This window comes from Barbus barbus (genome assembly GCF_936440315.1).
Source record: "Barbus barbus genome assembly, chromosome: 32".
NCBI lineage: Eukaryota > Metazoa > Chordata > Actinopteri > Cypriniformes > Cyprinidae > Barbus > Barbus barbus.
The window spans coordinates 17,967,507-17,989,910 of record NC_136760.1 but is presented as its reverse complement, the minus strand read 5'-3'; the positions used below and the strand labels follow the sequence as shown (position 1 = coordinate 17,989,910).

Sequence of the window (22,404 nt, the reverse complement as noted above, 5' to 3'; positions counted from 1 at the left end):
TGCATCCCAGAATGGCAGCTTTTGATGTTATTGTCCTCTGATCTAGACCAGATTTATTAAAAATAGAGTGCTTTCACAGGTGCACATATTAATGATGCAAACTGTAACTATTGGTGTTGTTTTGTATGTAAATCAAATTTAGAGAGCTATTTCCATTCTAGATTGGAATAAATGGTTGTACAGTGACTGGAAATACTGTGGGGAACGACTCTGTGATGGATGACATATTTGTAGCATACACCTGCCATCTTGTGATTCCCCTTCTTAATCCTTTCATAATCCCAGAGGCTCCCCTGCCTTACTTGGGTCTGCGTCAACACGCCAACGGTTCATTTCACCAACATCCAGATCCTTAGGGCGTTAGACACAAAAGTCACAGAATATGTTTATATAATGTTTTTTCATATTGACAATCTGTTGGACAGATTTGAAAAAAGGGGTTGATTTCAAAGGATCATTCCTTGACATGCTTTATTTCAGAAGCTGTCTAAGCCTCTGTATTTATAGTGCTCCATGTGTAGCGTTAGAGGGGCCAAAACCCCCTAGTTATTTAGTTATTAATAACTGTGGTTTAAAATATTTACTTACAGTACTCTACACCACAGATAGACACTACCATTCAAAGGTTTGGGGGTGGGTAAGATATTTAGCTCACCAAGGCAGTTTAAAAATAAGTAAAATTGTAGAATATTATTAGAATTTAAAATAACTTTTTAATTTTGATATATTTTAAAATGTATTCTTGTGATGGCAAATCTACATTTTCAGCTGCCATAACTCTTTCAGAAATCATAGTAAGCTGATTTGGTGCTCAAGAAACATTTCTTATTATTATCAATGTTGAAAACAGTTGTGCTGCTTAATGTTTTTGTGGAAACCGTGATATTTTTCAGTATTATTTGGCGAATAGAAGGTTCAAAAAACAGATTTTTTTTGTAACAAATTTTTGAGAAATTTTTTGCTAAATCACTGCTAAATAAAAAGTGTTATCTTTTTTAAATAATAGATTAGGAGATATTTCCAATACATTTAAAAATAAAAACATCTACAAGTTGTTGTTTGCTTTTTTTATTACAGGTAAATTTAGGGAAAAAAAAAATTTTTTTTTTTTTTTTTTTTTTTTATGATTTTATTACACATAAGCCACAGCTTAATAACCCTAACAGTGACTCAAGCAGCAGAAGAACATCAGATTGTAATTGGCATCACTGTAAATAAACATCTTTGGGTTTGTTTGTTTGTTTTTCTTGATATGCCTTCTTAGCATTCTCATGTTTTTTTTTCTTCCTAATAATGGGCACTAAGAAGCTTTGGTAATTTTGGTAATTTGAACACTGCTTACAAAGCCTTTGAGTTATCGGCTGCACTGATAAAATTCCATCATGAAGGTCTGGAGCGTATTTACTCAAAAGATAAATGTTGAGCATAAAGTTGAAGGCTTAATAGTTTGGGTGAGGCTGGAAGCGCGAGCATGGAAATACTCCACAGGGCTTGTTTAGTGGTGTACTAGAAGTGCATTATCAATGACTGCTCATCTCACCCAATGTGACATCATGCATGGCTGACTGGAGGGGACATGAACATTTTAGAATGCTTTGGAACAGCTCTTTGTTACATAAGACTTTTTCAGAGCCTTGATGTTTTTTAAGGACATCTTAGCCTAAAAATGCTGTGTTTTTTACAAGCCTCAAATCCACTTCATTGTAGTAAAATATGTAGGCAAACATTTACATAACTAAATCTTGCTTCTCAGAGAGGATTACTGTTTGTCTCCAGCTTAAGGGGGCAGTGCCACTTCTTAATTAACCAGCTCAGCAGGGTGACTTGCCTCATTCTTAAGATAACATTGAGAGAACCAGTTAGGCGAAATGCCACTGAAACCAGGTCTGTCACGACATTTGGCTTCGTCTTCAGAGCTCCACCCATGTGATGATACTCGGGGTGTATTGAAACCAGAGATCGTGGATCAGAAACCTTGACAAGCATCTGCTTTCTGAGGTGGAGGCAGGGTGTAGACCTGAGATCAATAAAATCTTTAACATTTAACTTGGTGGTGTCACTTTCAGCACAACAGATGCATATTAGATATTGATGGATGAATTTCAGTCTGTTTTAGTCCATTGTTTGGAAAAGTAGGCACTGCCACTGAAATGTAACACACATATAATGTTTAGAAAAACACACAATTTATATAGTATAACAAATATTTTAATCCTAAATAAATGATCAAAATGGCAAGTTATGTATCATCCTGTCAGAGGCCTAGAGGTCTTATTAAGTTACCACATTCACTGATCTCATAAATCAGCCCTGTTTCAGTCTCCTCATGCAATAAACTCAGAGCACCAATTAATCCAATCAGAGCAAAGCAGCTGCTTCACTGGGAAGTTGATAGCAAAGTAAATAGATTTGGCTGTGCAATGGTGGGGGTCAGGACATTCAAAAACCATTTGCTCTCTTAAAACAATGCAAACCCCAAAATAATACTAGATTTGCCTCTGCAGCATTAAAAATGATCACCCGCTGTCTGTTTTGTGTCTTTGACACTATTTACATACATCTCACTTTGGTTGTTTAATAAATCTTGTGTATTGTGTCAGCAAATGTGATATAATGTTGCTACCGCCCATTTCTAGACTCAGCTTCCGAATTAGGCTATAACACCAAGTTACATCAAACAAATGTTCTTTCAGCATCGATGCATTTCCTGTGGGATGCTCTCCCTGAACACAGATGACATCATCATGAGCTCTATTAATAGTTTAATAGGGGCTGTTTTGTGTTTCATCACAGCAAATTAAAACCTTGTGTCATATATATTAGTGTGATTTTATGTTTTCAAGGCTAACAGTACATACAGAGCAGGATCAGGTAACATCAAATAAATTATAATTAATATGATTATCATATCAGCAAATACCATTCAGCCTCAAGTATAAATGATATGGCTTCTGAAACACTGACTGTGTCAAAGCAGTCTATAATTTATTAATTCTACAGCATTACAAAAACTATTTACAGCATGTAAAAACAAAACTAAAACGTAGATCTGTGTATAGCAAATCTCAGTGATTCACTTCAGACTTCAGTTTCACAACTAGCATAGCGTGAACATTTATATGGCCTTATATTATATCGGCACTGGCAATCAACTTAACGTTTGTGGAAAAAATTATGTCTGAAGTCTGGTGAAAATGTTCCCAAGCTATAATTCAGTCTCTTTCTTGCTTGAAAAAAGGCAAGGACGTAGGCTTCTATTCTGCTGAAACTACAGCCTATCAATTCTATCACATTTTCCTTGAATACAAAGGGGAGCTGCACAGCAATTACTAGGCATGGAAGAAAGCAGTTCAATACTGTGTGACACATAAAGGTCAAATCTGTTTTCTCCTGACCACTGGGCCATCTGGAGCATTTCCTTCATTCAGGGATTCGATGCAAAATCCTACAACCGAGGAGCTTCACAAATATGCTGTCCCGTTCAGCTCATCTTTTTTTCTTGCTGTGCTTCACCATTTTCTTTCGTTTGAGGATCATTTCATACAGTTTTTCCAAACCCGGCTGTAACCCCTGCCCGTCGACCGCACTGCATCCTTGCACATGGCGCAGGGTGGAGGCACTCAGTTCATGTACAGCCAAAACCTTCTCCACGTCAGAAACAGGCAGTGCGACTGGAAGGTCCTGTTTGTTAGCCAACACCAGCACTGGCACGCCTTGGTTCTCTGACGTGCGTGTGATCTTGTGCAGCTCCACCTTAGCCTCCTCCATGCGCTCCACCTCCGTGGAGTCCACTACAAAGACCATGCCGTCCGTGCGCCGCGTGTAGGACTTCCACAAAGGCCGAAGCTTCTCCTGACCACCCACATCCCACACCTGGAAGGTAATGGCACGGCCATTTCCCACAGGAACTTTAATCTTCTCAGTGTTAAATCCCTTGGTTGGGATAGTTTCAACAAATTCCTTCAGCTTCAGTCTGTAGAGAAGCGAGGTTTTGCCTGCAGAGTCCAAACCAATGACCACAACGTGGAGGGACTGGAAGTTAGGCAGGAATGGTGTATTGGGGGCAATCTCTGTCAACTGGTTTCCCATGGCAACTTGGTTTTCGCACCCTCTTGTAAGAAGTAGATTTGTCTAAGTGTTTGGCATTTGCACCTACTTCAAAGGTACTGCAGACAGACAGATAGAGGTGCTGTAAGATCGGAGGCACCGTGTGGAACCTAATTAAAGAGAAACAAAAGCTGATTATCATCACAGATATGGAAGTTATTTACAACATAACCAGATTTGCCTTACAGCAAAAGCAGATGAAAAGTATTTAGTTCTATATGATAAAAAATCTCTAAATTAAATTAGCAAAAAGGCTTTGGTGTCACATTAACAATAGCTCACTGAAAGACTCAAATTAAAATAAACCAAAAAAAATACAAATAATTTATTTTTAAGTATAGACTGTCTGTAATTGAGAACCTAGAGGTTGCTCTGCATGCTTACTTGCAGCACCAAATCCTCTTAACGGTCTAAGCAGCAATAGATTTAAAAAGAAAGACAATTTTATCTTTGTTATCTTTATTTTACCTGTTAATGAGACCGATGTCAATATTACATGTTGTCTTATCATATAGTTTCTAACAAAACTGAGAGAACCAGATTTGAACATGGCTATTATAATTTTCTGCACTGCAACTGATTTATTACATTTTTACCCATAAAGTTTAAATGGAAATTTTGTGTGTCAACGTCTAAGTAATATTACCACAACTGAGGAAATCTGGTACCTTGGGGCATTTAAAGTTAAAATAGTAACGAACTTTTAAAAAAGCATGAAAAAGATTACAGACTGTAAGTTAAGTTAAAAACAGCTTTGTCGCGTAAATCCAGAAAGAAAACCTCGCCTGATGTGAACATTTAACGTTACATCACTTACCTAATAGGTGTTTATGTTGTAACAGGCATCGTTTCCATTTCTCACTTCAAAAATTTAAGCGACCTGTAATCCAAACGACTCAAAACGATCATTTTTCCAGAGTCGCTCTTGCCTCCGATACCACTGACCTCAGAGATGAAAGTGGAGCTGAGCTCAAGATCCAGAAAAAAACAATCCCCGCATGTGACGTCAGACGAGCCCCTCATTCCCCCCTCGCAACTCCCTCTAGCGTTTGATCGCCCGTACCGTCCTGCACCGCTCTGTACCGCCGAGATATCCCATGTCAGGTCGTGCTTGTTTCCTGCCCGAACAGCACCTCTCTGTGGCGAGCCGGAGGCATCGAAACTCAGTCGGTGTCTTATGTCTGTGCATACAGAGTGCGAAAAAAAGGATGCTTATGGAAGCATCAAAATCAACAAAAGAGCAATGATATGCAACTGCTATAACAAGTCTCAGTTAGCTTAACGCAGTACACCTAACAATGTTGTTTTTCTAATTATATAATAAATAAAAAGAAAAGCTAGTGTGTCAGAAAGTGTTACAGAAGTCAAAAATCACTTTTTTTTATAGATTTAGACAGCACAAAAATATCTTTGGACACTATCAAATCGGAGATACTGTAGCGCTAGCTGCTATATTTTGTCTGTGCCTGCAGAGGGCGTGTTCTTTAACTAACGTTATTTACATATACTTTGTAATGACGTTTTAACGTTTCAGTAACTGCAGTAGTTCGCCACAATGCACTAAAATGCTGTTTGAATCAAAACAAGTAAAAAAATCACGTTTTTAAAGATTTAAACATTACCATACTTTAAAGGCGTTTTGTGTCTGGCGTCAAAGAATTTGACAAAAGGCTGTGAACTAAATGTAAGTCGCGAGGTATTACAGACTTTTCAATCAACTCTGCTAATTTTAAGAGTGTTTTAATGAATGTTTGTTATTTAAAATGCTAATAATAAACAATGGAATGACGTAACATGCGCTACTGTGTTAGGTCAGCACGTTGTGAGCTATTACTGAACGTTGCTTGGAAACCAGCAAAGCCACTCAGAGCTCGGTGTGGATCTGCAGAACATCAGAACTTGGTAAATTGTGTCCACTGCTCTGCAAATGAGCTTTTCTTGGCATTTTGTTAAGAACTTATATTATTTAGTGTAGTTTGTCTTAAATTAGGACAAACTGTTGCATGCTTTTACTTTGCCTGTAATGTTCATGTGTGTTGTAACGGTATCAGGCTTGCACTAGATGAATGGCACAGGACAGGACTAATAAATGTTACACTACAATTCTAAAACTGCAATGTTACATTATGGTTTGTTTACCTTATTGCTTATAGGCTACTGCCAATATAATTCTGACCTGTAATGTCAACATTTATGAGCAGCTAAGAAATCAGTTCAGTGTTTATTTCTTTATGAGTGTCATGACAAAGGAAACATCTCAGCATCTGGGTTTGAATTTCATTAATCAGGAAATGGTCTCAGGTTACCTCACACTGACTTGGTCTCTCTTACAGGCTAGCGGGTGGTGTAACATGTCAGCTATGCACTGGGAGGCCCGTCGCCGTCAGCAGGTGCTGGACCGCAGATTATCTGCTAGAATTATGCAGGTGCCAATGTTAAAAATCCTTATTGTGTGTGTGTGTATACACTATATTACCAAAATATTGAGTCACCCCCTTCTAATGAACATGTTTGACTACTTTAGTCATTTCTATGAGTACAAATCTTAGGCCTGGTTTCACAGACAGGGTTTAGACTAAGCCAGAATTAGGCCATAGTTCAATTAGGACATTTAAGTAATTTTTATAAACATGCTTAGAAAAAACATTACTGGGGTGCATCCTGAGACAAAACAAAGGCACTGATATATTTTGAGATCAGTCAGTGCAAGTTTATTTCAGTTAAAACAGCTCTGACTTACATTTTAGTCTAGGACTAGGTTTAAGCCGTGTCTGTGAAACCGGGAGTTAATGTTTAAGCATATAATGATATTCTAGGGAATTGTGTTTGGTGATGAGTTTTTGGCTCAAGGTCTGCATTTAAAGTCACACCAGAGGTGTTCAGCTGGGATCAGGACTTGGCTTTCTGCAGACCAGTCAAGTTGTTCCACACTGACTGAATGTCTTTTTGAACCGTGCCTTATACACAGAGGCACTGTCATGTTAGAATAGAAAAGGGTCCTGTCCAAACTGATGCTATAAAATTAGAAGCACACAATTCCCTAGAATATCATTATATGCTTAAACATTATGATTTGTACTCATAGAAATTACTAAAGTAGTCAAACATGTTCATTAGAAGGGGGTGACCCAATACTTTTGGCAATATAGTGTGTATATATATATATATATATATATATATATATATATATATATATTATATTATTTTTGTTGTAATATGTTTAATATATTTAACATGGATTTTTATTGCTTTTTTAGGAAGACAACCAAGATAAAAAGAAAGAGTCTACGGTACCTGTGACACCCTGTGAACCTGCAGGGTCCAGTGAGGACCCTCTAGGTAAAGCTGTTCAAAATAACAAGTCATTGCAAATCATTGAGAACACAGAGTCACCACTTCAGAGGTGACTGAAATTGAATGATTAAAAAACAAAATTAACAACAAAATATGGAATCCTAATCAGTGTAAACAATATTTGTGTTCTTTAGAGGCTGTCATTTGCAAGTGTCATGCCAAGATGAACAAAAGATACACAGTAAGTACACCATCATTTTTAGAGAGATTGCAGTGGCTAAATTTAAAGATGTTTAACCCGTTTCTATAATGTATCAGTGAGATTAAACAATTCCAGCGGTGGGCATTATCTATTTAAATATTCACACTCTAGAAAATGCTGGGTTAAATATTGGACAGAACACATGCTGGGTTGTTTTCAACCAACAGTTGGGTTAAATGTTTAAACCAACCTTCTGGGCAGTAACCCAATCGCTGGGTTCGTCCATATTTTACCCAGCACTGGGTTGTATTTACCCCAGCAGTTTTTTAGAGTGTACTATATGGCAATGTATAATATCACAGTGAATAATTAAAGAGCTTATAATGTGGAGACGATCCAGAAAAAGCAGCATCTACATGTGTGCTTCATTTGCTGTAGTCTCTGCAGTATTCCCAGCAATGGTGAAGATGAAGGCCAGACTACTGGATAGCACCAACTCCAATATCAAGGTGTATTTCATCGAAAACAAGACTATATTTTTGGGTTTAATAATCCTAATTAAAACAGAACCAGGTGTCTAACAGTTCTGGTTGGATTTGCTCAAGAATTCTCAACAAATAAAATGCAGGTCATTTAATGTGCAATTTCGTGTTGTGCAATTTTTAAAACACATTTATATCATGTAAACACTAACAAATCAACAAACATGGAAAGTGGTCTACATTAACAATGCACAGTCATTGTTCCAGTGATATTTACATTGTATCATATGTTACTATCATTATAGTCAAAAACCATTTAAATGAACTGTAGTAAACTATAACATAAAATCGCATCTTTTTGAAAGCAGCCTATTCTGATTTTTATAACATCGGCATTCATGGCCATACATTGGCAACGGTTTTGTCTCAAAACAGCGGAAAGTGATGAGGCATAGTTGAATTCACTCCACAGTCAATATACTCATAGGCATCTGTAGACAGCTGCTCTGAATGGGACAGGTAGGAGACTATGATAGTCAGTCTGTGAAGAACACAAACAATTTTACTTTAAATAATCAAAATATAAGCATCAAATTAGCATATTCTAATTATTTCTGAAGGATCATGTGACACTGAAGACTGGAGTATTGGCTTCTGAAATTTCAGCTTTTGCCATCACATGAATAAAATGGACAGGAGTGGTTTTCTACTGACCCCAACTTGAACAGTAGTTTATATATTTTACTACAGGCAAGTACTGTTTTATGGCATGCACTTTATAACCAATAAAAATTTCAATATAAACCAAAGTTCACATGACTGACGGGGGGGGTTACATCTCACTTGATTTAACCATAGTGATCTTTTTTGTGTCATGACCTATGACAAATTTGATTTGGAAGGATTTTTACAAAAACCTCATTATTTCAGCTTAGGCAGCTCCTTGAAACAAAAACTGATCCATGGTACATGAATACAATAACTTGGGCTTGTGGGGTTTAAAACAGCCTCTGCAAATTTCTAGGCTGTTAAGGCCCCCTAGTGGTCTTCAGGCCCCTGCTTGAGATCCAACACTACAAGCACAAGCTAATTGTATGCCAGTCATTATTGCAAGCATGTGTCATGCCAAGATGAACATTCCTGCATATTTCTTTAGACAGACTGCAGTGGCTAAATGTAAACTTGTTTAACCTGTTCCTGTGTCAATAAGATTCAGCAGATCCTAGTGACTAGATATTATCTATTTAAATATTTAACTTTACATGGGAGTATAGACTGTTTAGCTGTAGAAATGTTTTATTTTGTCCAGCCCCTCTATAAGCCAAAGTACAATATCAGTGACTGTTGACAATGGTCAAACATGATTTAACTTTACATGTGGATTAAAATGCAAGACTTTTGTTGAATAAATGCTGATAGTGAATAGCATTAGATACAAGACGTCAACCAATGTTGACCAGTGTTCAGTGATTCAGTCAAATAGCATGCTAACAGAAATCTTAAAATAAAGCTACATACTTTGATAAGATAAAGATGAGTACTTACTGCAAATGCAAGAATAAGGTGTGAATCTGAAAGGAATGTGACTTGCAGTAATTACTATGAAAGGAACAGACATTAAAGACAGTTTTTAAGTATATTGTGTGTATTTGGTAGTTCACATGATGTCATATACATTGAGATTTTAATGGATAACAGTACATGATTAAAAGACCTTATTGATAAGACATAGATATTGATTGAAGTATGACTTACTTAAGGCCAGAGTCATCAATAACAATGTCAGCTATAACTTTAATCTGAAAGGTGAAAGAAAGATGAATGACAACTTATTTTAGATTTGTTTTGATTGTCAGGATTAGAAACTTTAAAGAAAATGTTCTTCCTAGATTTCAGACGCCTTGTGTTACGCATCTGAGAAAATAGAAAAATGCTTTGTTATACAAGTTTGCAAAAAGATTTACCGTTTTCTGTGATCGAGGAGGCAGTATGGCGACATTGGGCAACTTGTTGCTGCCTACCACCGTCTCGAAAAAGAATGATTGCACACTAAGATTCTGAGCTGTGATACTGACAAAGTTTTGGTTGGTAAGGTTCATTTCGTGCTGAAGAATGGATAATATGGACAGAGGATTACAAGTTTTATACAAAAATAAATATACTGCAATTCATCAGACAAATCTTTATACTCACTTACCGTGATCACCATTTTTACTGCATCTGGAGTGAAATAGACCATAGATGACTTTAGTTCTACAGATGACATATCCATACTCCGTGGGAAGAGGAAAAACAGGATCAGGGCGCAAATCAAGAGGCAAAGCCCCACTGATATAAACACATACAGTTTCCTGTGGGACATAAAACCAGGTTGTACATCATTTTGAGAAAACAGACATTATAAAGCTCATTTCATTAATCCCTGCAACTGAAATTTACAGAAGTACAGTCTACTTGTCATAGTGATACTGACGTATGGTGAGGTTTCAGCCTTTGGTCGCTGCAAGGAATGACTGCCACAAGTTGGTTTTCCTGACCTGAGGATGTCAAGATAAAATGGACAGAACAAGGGTGAGTGTGTTTAAAAGCCGAAACTATAAATGAAATGTTATTTGCAACCAATAATAAGAAAATGAGTAAATACAGTTACTTCATGTCAACAGAATCCCTGAAACTTGCCTCTCGGGATGCGTCCTGTGCCCTGGCATGTAGGACAAGGATCCGTCTGTCCTTCACCATTGATGCTGCCATAGTCCAACCATTTGGAAAGCCTCCGCTTCTCTCCATTTATTTTCTGGGACATAATGCTGTATTTCCAGAAGATGAAGGGTCAAAACTAAAGACCTCTACGATAAACAGTAAGACCGTTTCACTAAGAGTTGTCTGTTGTAGGTATGTAATTGCAAAGAAAGTCTTTTACTTAAGGTTAGGGTGAAAGCGATTGTATAGTTCCAGTTATACATTACAGTAATGAACCAAACTGTCTCCAGAACATCCATTGTTGATCACACTGTAAAACTACAGTAAAATGGCCCCAAACTAACAATAAAGCTCTACAACAATAAAACTCCAAAGATCATTATGAATCAAAGTTTCATAATTTGATTAAAGACCGTTTCCGTGACATTAGTGCAGACATTTAGAATTTTTATATATTATACCTATCCCAACGTTACAAACAATAACGCCTATGATAGTTAAAGGTGATGAAATGTTAAACTTATTTACAGTTAGCCAAGTTAATTTCGTCAAGCTGTAAAACTGCAAAACAACTAAGTAATGAAGTGAGCTGTGCTCGCCTAGAAAGCATTTACGACTCCAAACGCGTCTAGATATGCAACATTTATGCGTTAACAAAGTCAAAATATGTAAAACTAACACCATTTTAAGAGAGATACAAATATAATTTACTCACAATGTCAGACCGGTTTGGCTGTTTTAAATCACAAAAGACTGGGCGAATTAATGTCACTTTCCTTCTCGTGTCATAACATTACTAAATGCGTTTGTCAAATCTCCACAAAGCATTTTTCCACCTACCGTGAATTCATCGAAATATTCTTGTTTGATATCTCGATTTCCCGCAGATTAATGTCATTTGTTTCGTGAGTTATTGAAGACAACACACATAACTTTCCTTCAAGAGTCGTGCATGAACTCTGGAGTGCGCAGCTACTTCCCTGTTTGATTCTCTTCAGCTGTTTGGTGTCGCCATCTGCTGCTCATAATCGATTCTGCGTGTTTATGAACAATCGTCAGGGACTACAGCATTTTGCAGGGAATTGCATACATTGGAATTATTATATTGGAATTAGTCTCAAGCCTTTGTAGAGGTTTTCTAAATGTGTTGTGTGAAGACAAAAAATAACCAATTTAAAATATTAAAAGAGAAGTGAAATTTAATAATGTTTTTAGACAAAAGCTCGTAAAGGACTCCTATTAGAGCTGCTTCTTCCATTGCAACATACATAGAGTATGCTGTTACAGTTAGGCTCCGGGAATCAAATTTTTTGGTTATCATTTTACAATCAACAGATACCAAAAACAAAATCTTGGGGGTTGGGGAATCTGTGCTCAGTTCCTGTCTCATAGGAGGAAGCGGACTAAAGAAGTAACGATTTTAACCTTTAGAACATTCTGTTGTTTCAGCATGTCAGATGCGTGTACATTAACCAAACATACGTTTTGCTGATTGGGGTGATTTTTACAATAGCGAGAAGATTCATGCTTATGCAATGCAAAAAACTCAAAACACAGAGAAATGATAATGGAATGTTTTTTTTATTCACCGTGTTGAACACAAAAAGCCATGTTGATAAGCCTTCAGTTCATAGTAATACATTGCACATGAAGATGACAAAGATGTCCAAAATTGGTGCCTAGCAAAAACCCTTGACCAATCAATCACTGGTTGTGTTAAGCATGACTAAAACACTCATTGCACATTCCTATAAGTTTGGCAGCCCAACTCCTTAGTGTGACATGAATTAGTGTGATTTAAAATAAGATATATAAATATAGAGGTCACTGTGACATAACAAAATCAATACAGGCTTTTCTATTTATATCTTTCCTCTGAGAGGCAAAAGTGCTCAAACAAACCAAAACCCTCTGGGCATAGTCTCATTGTCTATGTCTATCCTCTTATCTAATCAAGCAGTACAAAAGATACCTGAAGCCTAGCTAACAACAGTCTATGTGTGTTAGTAGGGCACACACACTGAATAAAGAAAGCATTAAGACTGCCTAATAAACCTTATGTTGTTTCCCCATTCATTTTGTCCTATATAAACATGACACTAAAATTTTACAATCAAGTAATTGCATCATTGCAGCTAAGGTCAGTTATAGCCATAGTTCTCTACAGTTCTCAAAACAACATCAGAGATCATTTCATCATCACCCCACTCCTGATCTGACAGAATGCTGCAACACGATGAAATCATTTACAATTCTTACACTTTATTGAGGTTGCTCGGTGCTTCCTAATGTCGTGAGATGTGCCATTCGCTGTCGGTCAACAGCACCAGCTCGTTGACCACATCAAGCAAATTGTAGTGATGCTTCTTCAGCAACCTTTGATTGAGCGGCTGGTTACTGAAACCCATCTCCTGCAGCACAGTCATCATGGAGGCATCCTCGCAGGCTGGGTCAACAGCAGGCCGCTGAAAGACAACCAAAGTTAGAATGTTAAAGGTCACTCAAATGCAGAAAATCCAAACTAGAGTACACAATGCATGATGCAACTACCATGATTCAGTATCTAAAAGACAGGACCAACTTTTCGCATACTAGAAATATAAATACTACCGTTCAAAAGTTTGGGGTCAGTAACACTTTTCTGAAAGAAGTTAATAGTTTTATTTAGCAAGGATGCAGTAAATTGATCAAAAGTGAAAAAAAAGACATTTATAATGTTACCAAATATTTCTAATTCGAATAAATGCTGTTCTTTGGAACTTTTTTATTCATCAAAGAATCCTGAAAATAAAAACATATCATGGTTTTCCTAAAAATGTTTCTTGAGCACTAAATCTGCATATTAGAATGATTTCTGAAGCGTCATGTGACACTGAAAACTGGAGTAATGGCTGCTGAAAATTCACTGGAATAAATGTAATTATATTTCACAATATTAATGTTTTTCATTAATTTTGGATCAAATAAAGCCTTGGTGAGCATAAAAACCTATTTCAGAAACATCTTGCTGACCCCAATCCCAATGAACAGTAGTGTAATAAAGAGAAAGTCACTATATGGTGGCTGTTTATGTTCTGGTGTAGTGTGTCGTGCACTGATGAGGAAAATATCTCACCTGTGCAGGTGTGCTCTGGCCTGTAAAGAGTGCTTTATAAGCAGAGGCAGCCACAGAGAGAGCTCCCTTCACCAGCCCCTCTGTCAGACCACCGTGACGTGCCCTGCAGAAGAGTAAAAACAGGAACAAAAGGTTGTGTCATAATAGTAGCATGCCAAAAAAAACAGAAGGACTAGAGACATTCATGAAACATAGAACATTCATGAAACCAACATGAAGCAAAACTAGAAGAGAAACAGCTAAGTGAACATCCATAACTCGACCTAACTGTGCTAAATGATGTGCATATTTATAGTTTTTATATTTAAAAAAAGGTGTTATGTTAACCATGCTATGACAACAAAGAAAAAAGCTATGTGGTCAACCACAGGAAACATTGTCTGCAGAGCTACTTCCTCTTTTGCTGCATTCAAGGTTTCAGCTTGAGGAAAAAGGTGCATAAAAAAATACATTTATGTAGATATTCAAAACCTGATCTTTCTTCGTTTCCTGAAATATATGCATCCTGAACTAAATATTATAATGTGATGCCTGTAGTGCATGCAAGCAGAACAATAGCTCAAAAGGATGACCTCACTGTGTTGTTTTACCTGAGATCCTGGGAGCCGCAGGTCTCAAAGGCACTAACAGGGGCCTCTAAATGAACTGATCTGCAACCTAGGGCAAAGAACAGATATGCAATTGTCACACTTTTTTTTTTTTTTTTTTACATAACTAGTTTAGCTCCACAACATTTAGTTAGACTTACTGACTTTTTGAATACAACAAGGTACAAAACTAAAGAAATATATGCCCATCTATAATAATAATAATAATACATATTTAATAATTAAATAATTTTTATATCTCTTTGAATATATTTTAAATTGTATTTATTGCCTTTTCTTGGTGAATTCTTCATACCTCCTCACACTTTAAAAACTTTTAACCTAAAAATGCTTGACACTACTTCCAAAACAATAATTTCACACACGCAGCAAAACAAATGAATAAAAACAATAAATAAATAAAAAGTAATTAGAATGCATGTTTATATTTATTTAGTTATTTAAAAATAAACATTTTCAGACAAAATTATAACATTGTATGATGTTAACAGTTCAATTCAGTCAAGAAACTTTAACCTAAGTTTGATATATACTTTTTTTTTTTTTCCCACACAACTGACAGCACAAGTCTAGCAGACATAGAAACTTACCACTTGAGTCATTGTCAGGTTGACATGAGGTGTTGTCTTCAGAGGCCCCTGGTCCTGACTCAAGATCATGAGATCTCACTGATCTGCAAAAGAATCATGAAGCAATTAAAACAAATGAAAGTTTGTGCATAATAATATATTGCATTCACTCTAAATTGTTAATTAGTTAAAAAATATTTAGTGGATTCTCTGAATATTTTTTAACCTGTGGGTTCGAAGAGATGGCGGTGGGGAAAGAGCTATGGGTGGAGGTACCATCTCTGGAATTAGAGGAGGAGTGTCCAGTATCTGAGAGGTGCAGAGCATCCTATTCAAGCTGTTTTGAAGAGCTGGAGGAGGGATGGGCTCCTCGTTTTCTCCTTCGGCCGTACTCTGGATTTGCGGTACCTCTGGCTCGTTGGCAAGAGGGGCTGCAGGCTGGGACATTGCTGAGCTATACATTGATTCTCCCAGGGGCCTGGAAGTATCAAAGCAGTCAGGCAGGATGACAATGTAGTCCTCTGATGAGGCAGAGGACACCTGGCTGCTCACCTCATCCCACTCTCCTGCTTCTTCCTCTTTTTCTTGATCATTTTCATGTCCCTTTTGTTCCACTTCCTCTTCATTCTCATCCTGTGCAGCTGGGTCGGTATAGAGGTTTTCATTTGAGCCAATCAATGCTTCTGAAAAGACTGTGAAAATAACCAAGAGTAAATTGAAAGAGGGAACAGCTCAAGCAGAAAAGGCATGTTTACTATTAGGAAGCCCAAGCGGAAGGGCACACTGCTTTCATAGTAACTGTTACACTTTCAGTGACGTTAAAAAAAAAAATAACAAACAACAAAGGAAGAACATGCACACCTGGCATGGAAGCTTCCTCTGTTATTACTGGCTTTGGCCCAGGGACTGGAGCCTCGGGCCTGTTTAGGATTGCCAAAGGTCTGTCGTTCTTCACCAGTAATGATCTCTCTTGAAAGCGAGCAGCATCATGAACTGTAAAATAAAGCTAAATTAGCAAAATGATAGTGGCATCTGAAATATCTATTTGATAAATAAAGCACAGAGTTCTGCGAACACTAATACAGCAGACGGAAGCTTACCGTCATGCCTCCTCATGTTGGGCCGAGTCCTGCGTTGAGGCTTGCGCTCTGGTTCCTCCTCAAGAGTGAGAGAGCGAATCACAGTCTCGCACACAAACTGGGTTCCACTAATGTCTTCATCTCCTTCCTCATTGCCGGGAACGTCCAGAAGTTCATTCTGTCTCTGAGGCTGCAACGCTAATAGAGAACAAGCCACATCAGTATCAATAACCTGTCCATGATTCAATCACAAAGGCTTTGATCCATAAAAAGATCATTTTAAATCTGGCTGTAAATTGTAAAAAACTAATTAGAGGTCATTCATCCTCCTGGTACATTGTTTGTGCTACTCTGTGAAGTTTTAGAACAAAAGTGAGTGAGAAAAAAAAAGAAAAAAAAGTGTAGTATCATTTATTGGCAAAAGCACTTCCAAGTTCATTTTGAACTACCATTCAAAAGGTTGGGGTCAAGAAATTAATACTTTAAGGCCCGGTTTCACAGACGGGGTTTAGACTAAGCCAGGATTATATAATAGTTCAATTAAGCCATTTAAGCAATTTTTTTTAAACTAGCTTAGATAAAAAACATTACTAGTGTACATCTGGAGACAAAACAAAGGCACTGATATATTTTAAGATCAGTCAGTGCAAGTTTCTTTCAGTTGAAACAACTCAGACCTACATTTTAGTCTGGGACTAGGCCTTGGCCGTGAAACCGGGGGTAAATTGATCAAAAGCAACAGTTAAGACACTCTTTTGTATTTTAAATAAATACTGTTCTTTTGTACCTTGTATACATCAAATAATTCAGAAAAACTTTTCACATTTTCACAAAAATATTAAAGGGATAATTGACCCAAAAATTAACATTGTCAGTAATTACTCATGCTCATGTCATTCCAAACTTGCAAGACCTTCGTTCATTTTCGGAACACAAATGAAGATTTTTTTTATGAAATCAAAGAGCTTACTGACCCATTCAATTTTCACTGACCCTGCATAGACCGCAACGCAACTGACACGTTCAAGGCCCAGAAAGCTAGTTAAGGACATTGTTAAAATAGTCCATGTGACATCAGTGGTTCAACCTTAATTTTATGAAGCTACGAGAATACTTGAAAAGAAGACAAAGAACAAAGGTCTTACAGGTTTGGAATGACATGAGGGTGATTAATTAATGACAGAGTTTTCGTTTTTGGGTGAACTATCCCTTTAAGCAGCAGTAATATTCTCATCGCTGATAATAAGAAATGTTTCTTGTGCACCAATTAGCATTTTAGAAAGATTTCTGAAGCATTGTGACAATTCAGCTTTGCATTGACATGAATAAATTACATTTTAAAATATACTAAAACAGAAAGCAGTTATTTTAAACACTGTTTTTTTAAAGTAAATGCAGCCATTATGGACTTAAGAGACTTCTTTCAAAAACATTCAAATTTCACTGACCCCAAACTTTTAAACAGTTTATACATCAAATACTGATTTCCAAGTTTATGAATAACAAATGAGTAACTTTAGTGCAGCTTTATAGGAACTATCTTGCTATTTAGACATTATTTAGATATAATCTATATGGGAAGTTAGATGCCACTACAAATCAGTAATTCAAATTCTACATAAGATCCTCTAACCTTGACTTTTTTTCCTGCCTGAATGTCCAGCCTCGACTTTGCTTAACCCCGGTCCATGCTTTCCAAACAAGGGTCCATGATGAGGAAGTGGATATACACAGGGGGTCATATCTGAGGAAATAACACAATTTCTCTAAAAATGAGGCCAGACTAATTATGCACGTGATGTTGAGGATCAGACCCTGAGGAAATATTACATCATTGTGACCAGAATGAGGCCTTACCAGCTGGAGTGTTGGCTGGGACTTTCTCTAATTCTTGCACAATGTTTATATCCAGCAACTCAAAGGACAACAGATCCTGGAAAACAACAAGACTTTGGACATTAGTTAAGCACACGTCATTGAACAAACATAAGGTGGCGTCTTTGTGTCCGACAGCACACTACCTGTGCCGTCAATAAGTCCACTGAGGGGATGTAGTATTCTCTCCGGGAGCTGGTGGAGGCTATACAATCTCTGGTGCCTGACAAGAACATGCCATCTTTCCTCATTAGACAAAGATCGGTTCTCTATAAAAGAAAATATTACATTTTTTGATCTCAGGAACTACATACTGTAGTATTATTAACCCGCTAACCCTTAAAATAGCAATATTTGAAAACATTAAGGTAAAAATTGACTCACCAGTGATTTGCTGCAATGGGTGGGTTTCTGCTCAGCACTTGGCACCACCACAATGCTACACCACACTCTAGGCCCAAACTGCACCCCGCAGTGTGCCAGGCGCCAGTGAGATGTGTAGGTGCCCTCCAGCAGGGGAGCCACAAACGCCACGCTCACCACACCGACCTGACCCGGCTGCAGAAAGGGCACTGCGACTTCTTTTTGCTCCCGTGATCCCAGGGTCAGGTTGCCCCACATAAATTTCAACTACAAAAGACACAACACACATGCAAACGCAGCCCACAGCATGTGTGGAGACACATTCTTTTCAAGCTATGGTGAGTTTCAAAAAGTACCTTGGTATCCGAAGTCCAGCAGATGTTGCCAGTGTTCCTCATCTTCCAGTACTTGATGAACTTGGTGCCTGGCTCCAGACAAGTGCCATCTGGTAGATTCTCATCCAGAAACAAGGCAGTCATTGTGGGCACCAAGGTGGAGCAGGAGACCTTGGGACCCCTGGTTTGAGTGCACAGAGGATCGTCAGAACAGCTTTGTTTAAGCGTCTGTCTTTTCCTTGAAGCTCATATCAAAAAAAGTACAAAAAGGACGTAATACATAAAGGCAGCGGGTGCATTTTGAGGTAGTTCCATCCACTTGCCAGCGATAACTCAACTATAACAGACAATGTGATAATCTTGATAATGATTGTTCTGGGCTGGGTAGGGAGGTCAACCCAGCCCTGACCCCTCTCAGTGTGGCCCTTACTCTGGACTGGATGTTTGAGGGTCTGGGCACAGGGCCGGAGCTGGGGCTGGTCCTGGGCCTAGAGATGTGCCGGGGGCAAGGCCCGAGCTGCTGGTCCCATTGGAGGCTCCACTCCACAGCAGACCTCTCTTCTCCAGCCGCAGCTTCTTCTTGATCTCCTTCACCTCGGCCTTCAGCTGCCTCCGTTCAGCTTTCAGCCGCTGTCTCTCTGCCTTTCGCACCGTCCTGTCACCCCGCCTCAGAAACCTGAGAAGGAGCCAAAATTCATCTAATTCAATTCGCATGTATAATTATCTCTCTTAACACCATTCAGACTAAGTAGAAGATACTAGGGCTGGAATCATTTCTTGATTCTGAGGGGTTGGGAATCAAAATTCAATTCCAAATCGATGGAATTGATTCCATCAAAGGAGACAGATTCCTCTTTAATAGCCTTTTTCATTTTAGATTAGGTGAACACGTTCTTCCCAAACAACAGTGAGGAATCAATTCTAGAGTTGATCCCAGAACCAGAAACTGGAATCAGATTTGTTTCCTAAAATTTGGGATTTGAACAGCCCTAAAAAAAAAAAAACATACAACATTGTGCTGAACACACGTGTTTATTTTGGCTTGCCTGGGTTCCGGAGTAACTCCACGTTCAGGGACAGACAAAGGAGTCCTTGTTCTCTTTAGGTTGTGGCTGGGATCGTGTTTATGACTACATGGCTCACATAAGATGCAAGATGGACAAACACTGCACACAGAAGAAGGAAAATGTTTCATATCAAGCTTTATATTTGACATCCTGTAATAGTTTTTTTCAAATAGTGTCTGCTTATTCAATATTTTTAAAGAGTATCATTTGTAAGACAAGTTTTAGGACATTCTCACCTGCACTGATATCCTCCTCCAGTGGCTGGTCCTTTGCAGCTACTGCAATTTGGAGTTGAGCTAGAGGCCCTTAGTGTGGTAGAGCTCGTAGCTTTCTGAGTGCCAGAGGTGCTTGGCTCCTCTGCAGGTGGATCCAAGGCTCTGTGTGTGCAACACTGACCAGAAAACTCACTACACATCCTGTCCACCACCTCCCTTACCACTTGATCTTTGAACTGCAAAGAAGATTGAGAACAATTTTGTAACAGTTTGGACCAGATTCAACAGAAAGTAATGCTTATTATGAGATACTAGTTTCTTGTTTTCTCAGGTGCGATTTCAATGTTATATGCAAAAATCCAAGCAAAATAATATTTTTAGAATACAGTACCCTGTCCATGTAAGATTTGAACCACGTTGGTACTGCTTCCTCCTCGGTTTTCATCCCTTTGTTTTCTTTGGCCACAGCCTGTTTAAGAAAAAAACAACAGAAACAGGTTTTCTTGGTCTGAAATGATCTCAGCCTGCAATAAGGCCTGTCTATTAATATTCACAACATCTTTTTTAACAAGATATGCCTGAACTAATAAACAGCTAACACTATAAAGATAGCATATACTGTAGTAGTTTAATTACAAGACTGCAAACTGCTTACCGAGTCCCGCTCGGGAGTCACCTGGGTCTCCTTGTCTGCCATCTTGACCCTTGCTCGATACGGCGGAGCTGGTCTAGGATCTATCTTTAGTTCTTTCAGCTCTGCTTTCACTGCACCACCCTCTGCCTGACCCTTCATCTTATAAACATTAATGTGTAGCTGGTTGGCCTGTTTAAATGCACTCTAAATGAAAAAAAATAAATCAGGACAACATTGTGTTAAAAGCCTGGGGATTTTATTTACGCGTTTATTTATTTTGATTTATAATTATAATGATTACAACATGGCTCAGCTTTGGCTTGTGCATCACACAAAAGATAAAAAAAAAAAAGATTGGTGTTCTTACCTTCAGAGCTTCTGTATATTCATCTATGATCATCATAACACACAAAAAAAAATAATATAAACATTAACATTTTATATTCACTATGATATCAATATTTAAACAAGACAGTCAAGTCAGCTTTATTGTCAATTCTTCCACATGTACGGCACATACATACAGAGAATTGAAATTGCATTACTCTCAGACCCTTGGTGCATACAGTTAACGTTAAACACGTTCAGATACAGATAAACCACTTGATTTATCTGTATCTGTAACATATTTACATACAGGTAACATATTTGATGACTGAATGCATTACATACCTTGACAGTTTATGCACACCTGTAAATATAAGAAAACAATATCAATAGAAGTACTTTTGACATTTATATATATAAAATTTCATTATACATTTTTTTTTATAACAATAAATACTCAACCGACTGTTGTCAAACTCATACTTTACAAAATATAATCCATCAATGTAAAACTACAATCACAGATATATTAAATATGATATAAACTCGTTATTAAATTATTATTATTTACCTCCTCGTTGTCCTCGTCAAAATATTTCACTTGAAAATGGCTCAAGCCGAATGTAGTTTTAATCTATAAGTTATAAAAAGGCACTAAGTCAGATAACAATGTAATCAAACACCATAGGAACTGCAGACTTTGTTAAAGACATCGAAGAGTTACAAACAGATAGGAGAGAAAATCGATATTCTCCAACGTTACTCTTTATTTACAAGCTGTCATCTGATTTATGGCCGAACAGAAAGGTCAAGTGCAAATGACAGATATTGTTGCAATTTATATCACTGTATAAAAGACCCAACTGTGATATATGTTAAGACATATCTGCTGTATAATAGGATTAAATGTTTTGACTGAAGGTTAAACGGTTAAGGTTTGTTTATGTAGGCCTCGGCCACGGCCTTCCAGGACCAAGAAATGTAAACGTCCCCACATAAACGCCACCCAGCAAGGCTTAATGACTCCTTACCCAGGCCTCCACAGTCTCCCACTGTGCTTTGTTCGTGTCCAAGACTGGAAATTTCTTCACGTTGCCCCTAAAGTTCACTTTGACAGTGACGGGGAGGTTCATGGCTGTTAGCCAGAGTCAACTAATGCGTTTGATGCGGGGATGCGACGCTCTAAATGCCCGTGGTGGTGGCAACACTGTCAGACTTGTCTTTTGCGTCTTGTTTACATCGCTAGATTCGTACACGCCCCCAACACACGTCAGAGGAAGTGTCTCAGATTTACTTACTAACTAAATATATACATTTTATTATTACAAAATATTAAAATACTTAAAGGCTCGTAAAAGTATTTAACTTGACCTTATGAGTACTTATCTTGAGATTCCATCAAATAATATTTTACAGAGAAAAATATGACGCA

General features: G+C 37.8%; 4 protein-coding genes across 7 annotated transcripts; 1 reads left to right on the top strand and 3 right to left on the bottom strand.

Annotated features, from left to right (window-relative positions):
* Positions 1-2,193: 2,193 nt before the first annotated feature.
* Positions 2,194-5,613, bottom strand: LOC306852411 (ADP-ribosylation factor-like protein 4D). Its single transcript, XM_079389191.1, has 2 exons — positions 4,925-5,613; positions 2,194-4,217 (listed from the first exon to the last, which is right to left on the bottom strand). The coding sequence occupies exon 2, from the start codon at positions 4,087-4,089 to the stop codon at positions 3,487-3,489; it is 603 nt and encodes a 200-aa protein (XP_079245317.1). The 5' UTR covers positions 4,090-4,217; positions 4,925-5,613; the 3' UTR covers positions 2,194-3,486.
* Positions 5,614-5,946: 333 nt separating this feature from the next.
* Positions 5,947-11,163, top strand: LOC306852410 (uncharacterized protein). Its single transcript, XM_079389190.1, has 5 exons — positions 5,947-6,533; positions 7,365-7,446; positions 7,596-7,642; positions 10,527-10,656; positions 10,749-11,163. Exons 1-4 carry the CDS (start codon positions 6,339-6,341, stop codon positions 10,596-10,598), a joined length of 396 nt encoding a protein of 131 aa, XP_079245316.1. The 5' UTR covers positions 5,947-6,338; the 3' UTR covers positions 10,599-10,656; positions 10,749-11,163.
* On the bottom strand, positions 7,402-11,771 carry LOC306852409 (transmembrane protein 106B-like). Of its 4 annotated transcripts, none has more exons than XM_079389189.1 (8): positions 11,626-11,753; positions 10,765-10,931; positions 10,559-10,622; positions 10,283-10,436; positions 10,050-10,190; positions 9,841-9,884; positions 9,631-9,656; positions 7,402-8,626 (listed from the first exon to the last, which is right to left on the bottom strand). In XM_079389189.1, the coding sequence occupies exons 2-8, from the start codon at positions 10,886-10,888 to the stop codon at positions 8,622-8,624; spliced, it is 558 nt and encodes a 185-aa protein (XP_079245315.1). In that variant the 5' UTR covers positions 10,889-10,931; positions 11,626-11,753; the 3' UTR covers positions 7,402-8,621. The 4 variants fall into 4 exon arrangements, with proteins under 4 accessions (XP_079245315.1, XP_079245312.1, XP_079245313.1 ...); XM_079389186.1 differs by having other exon boundaries at positions 7,569-8,626; positions 9,631-9,684; positions 10,765-10,892; positions 11,626-11,770; XM_079389187.1 differs by having other exon boundaries at positions 7,575-8,626; positions 9,631-9,684; positions 11,626-11,771.
* A 579-nt stretch (positions 11,772-12,350) lies between these two features.
* LOC306852408 (next to BRCA1 gene 1 protein-like) lies at positions 12,351-22,196 on the bottom strand. The gene is made up of 21 exons (XM_079389185.1): positions 22,004-22,196; positions 21,544-21,606; positions 21,318-21,336; positions 21,013-21,035; positions 20,667-20,849; positions 20,403-20,480; positions 20,033-20,247; positions 19,776-19,895; positions 19,160-19,405; positions 18,751-18,910; positions 18,416-18,661; positions 18,178-18,300; positions 18,014-18,089; positions 17,790-17,900; positions 16,178-16,354; positions 15,939-16,070; positions 15,304-15,769; positions 15,099-15,181; positions 14,491-14,557; positions 13,901-14,003; positions 12,351-13,250 (listed from the first exon to the last, which is right to left on the bottom strand). Exons 1-21 carry the CDS (start codon positions 22,103-22,105, stop codon positions 13,071-13,073), a joined length of 2,973 nt encoding a protein of 990 aa, XP_079245311.1. The 5' UTR covers positions 22,106-22,196; the 3' UTR covers positions 12,351-13,070.
* Between the last annotated feature and the right edge of the window lie 208 nt (positions 22,197-22,404).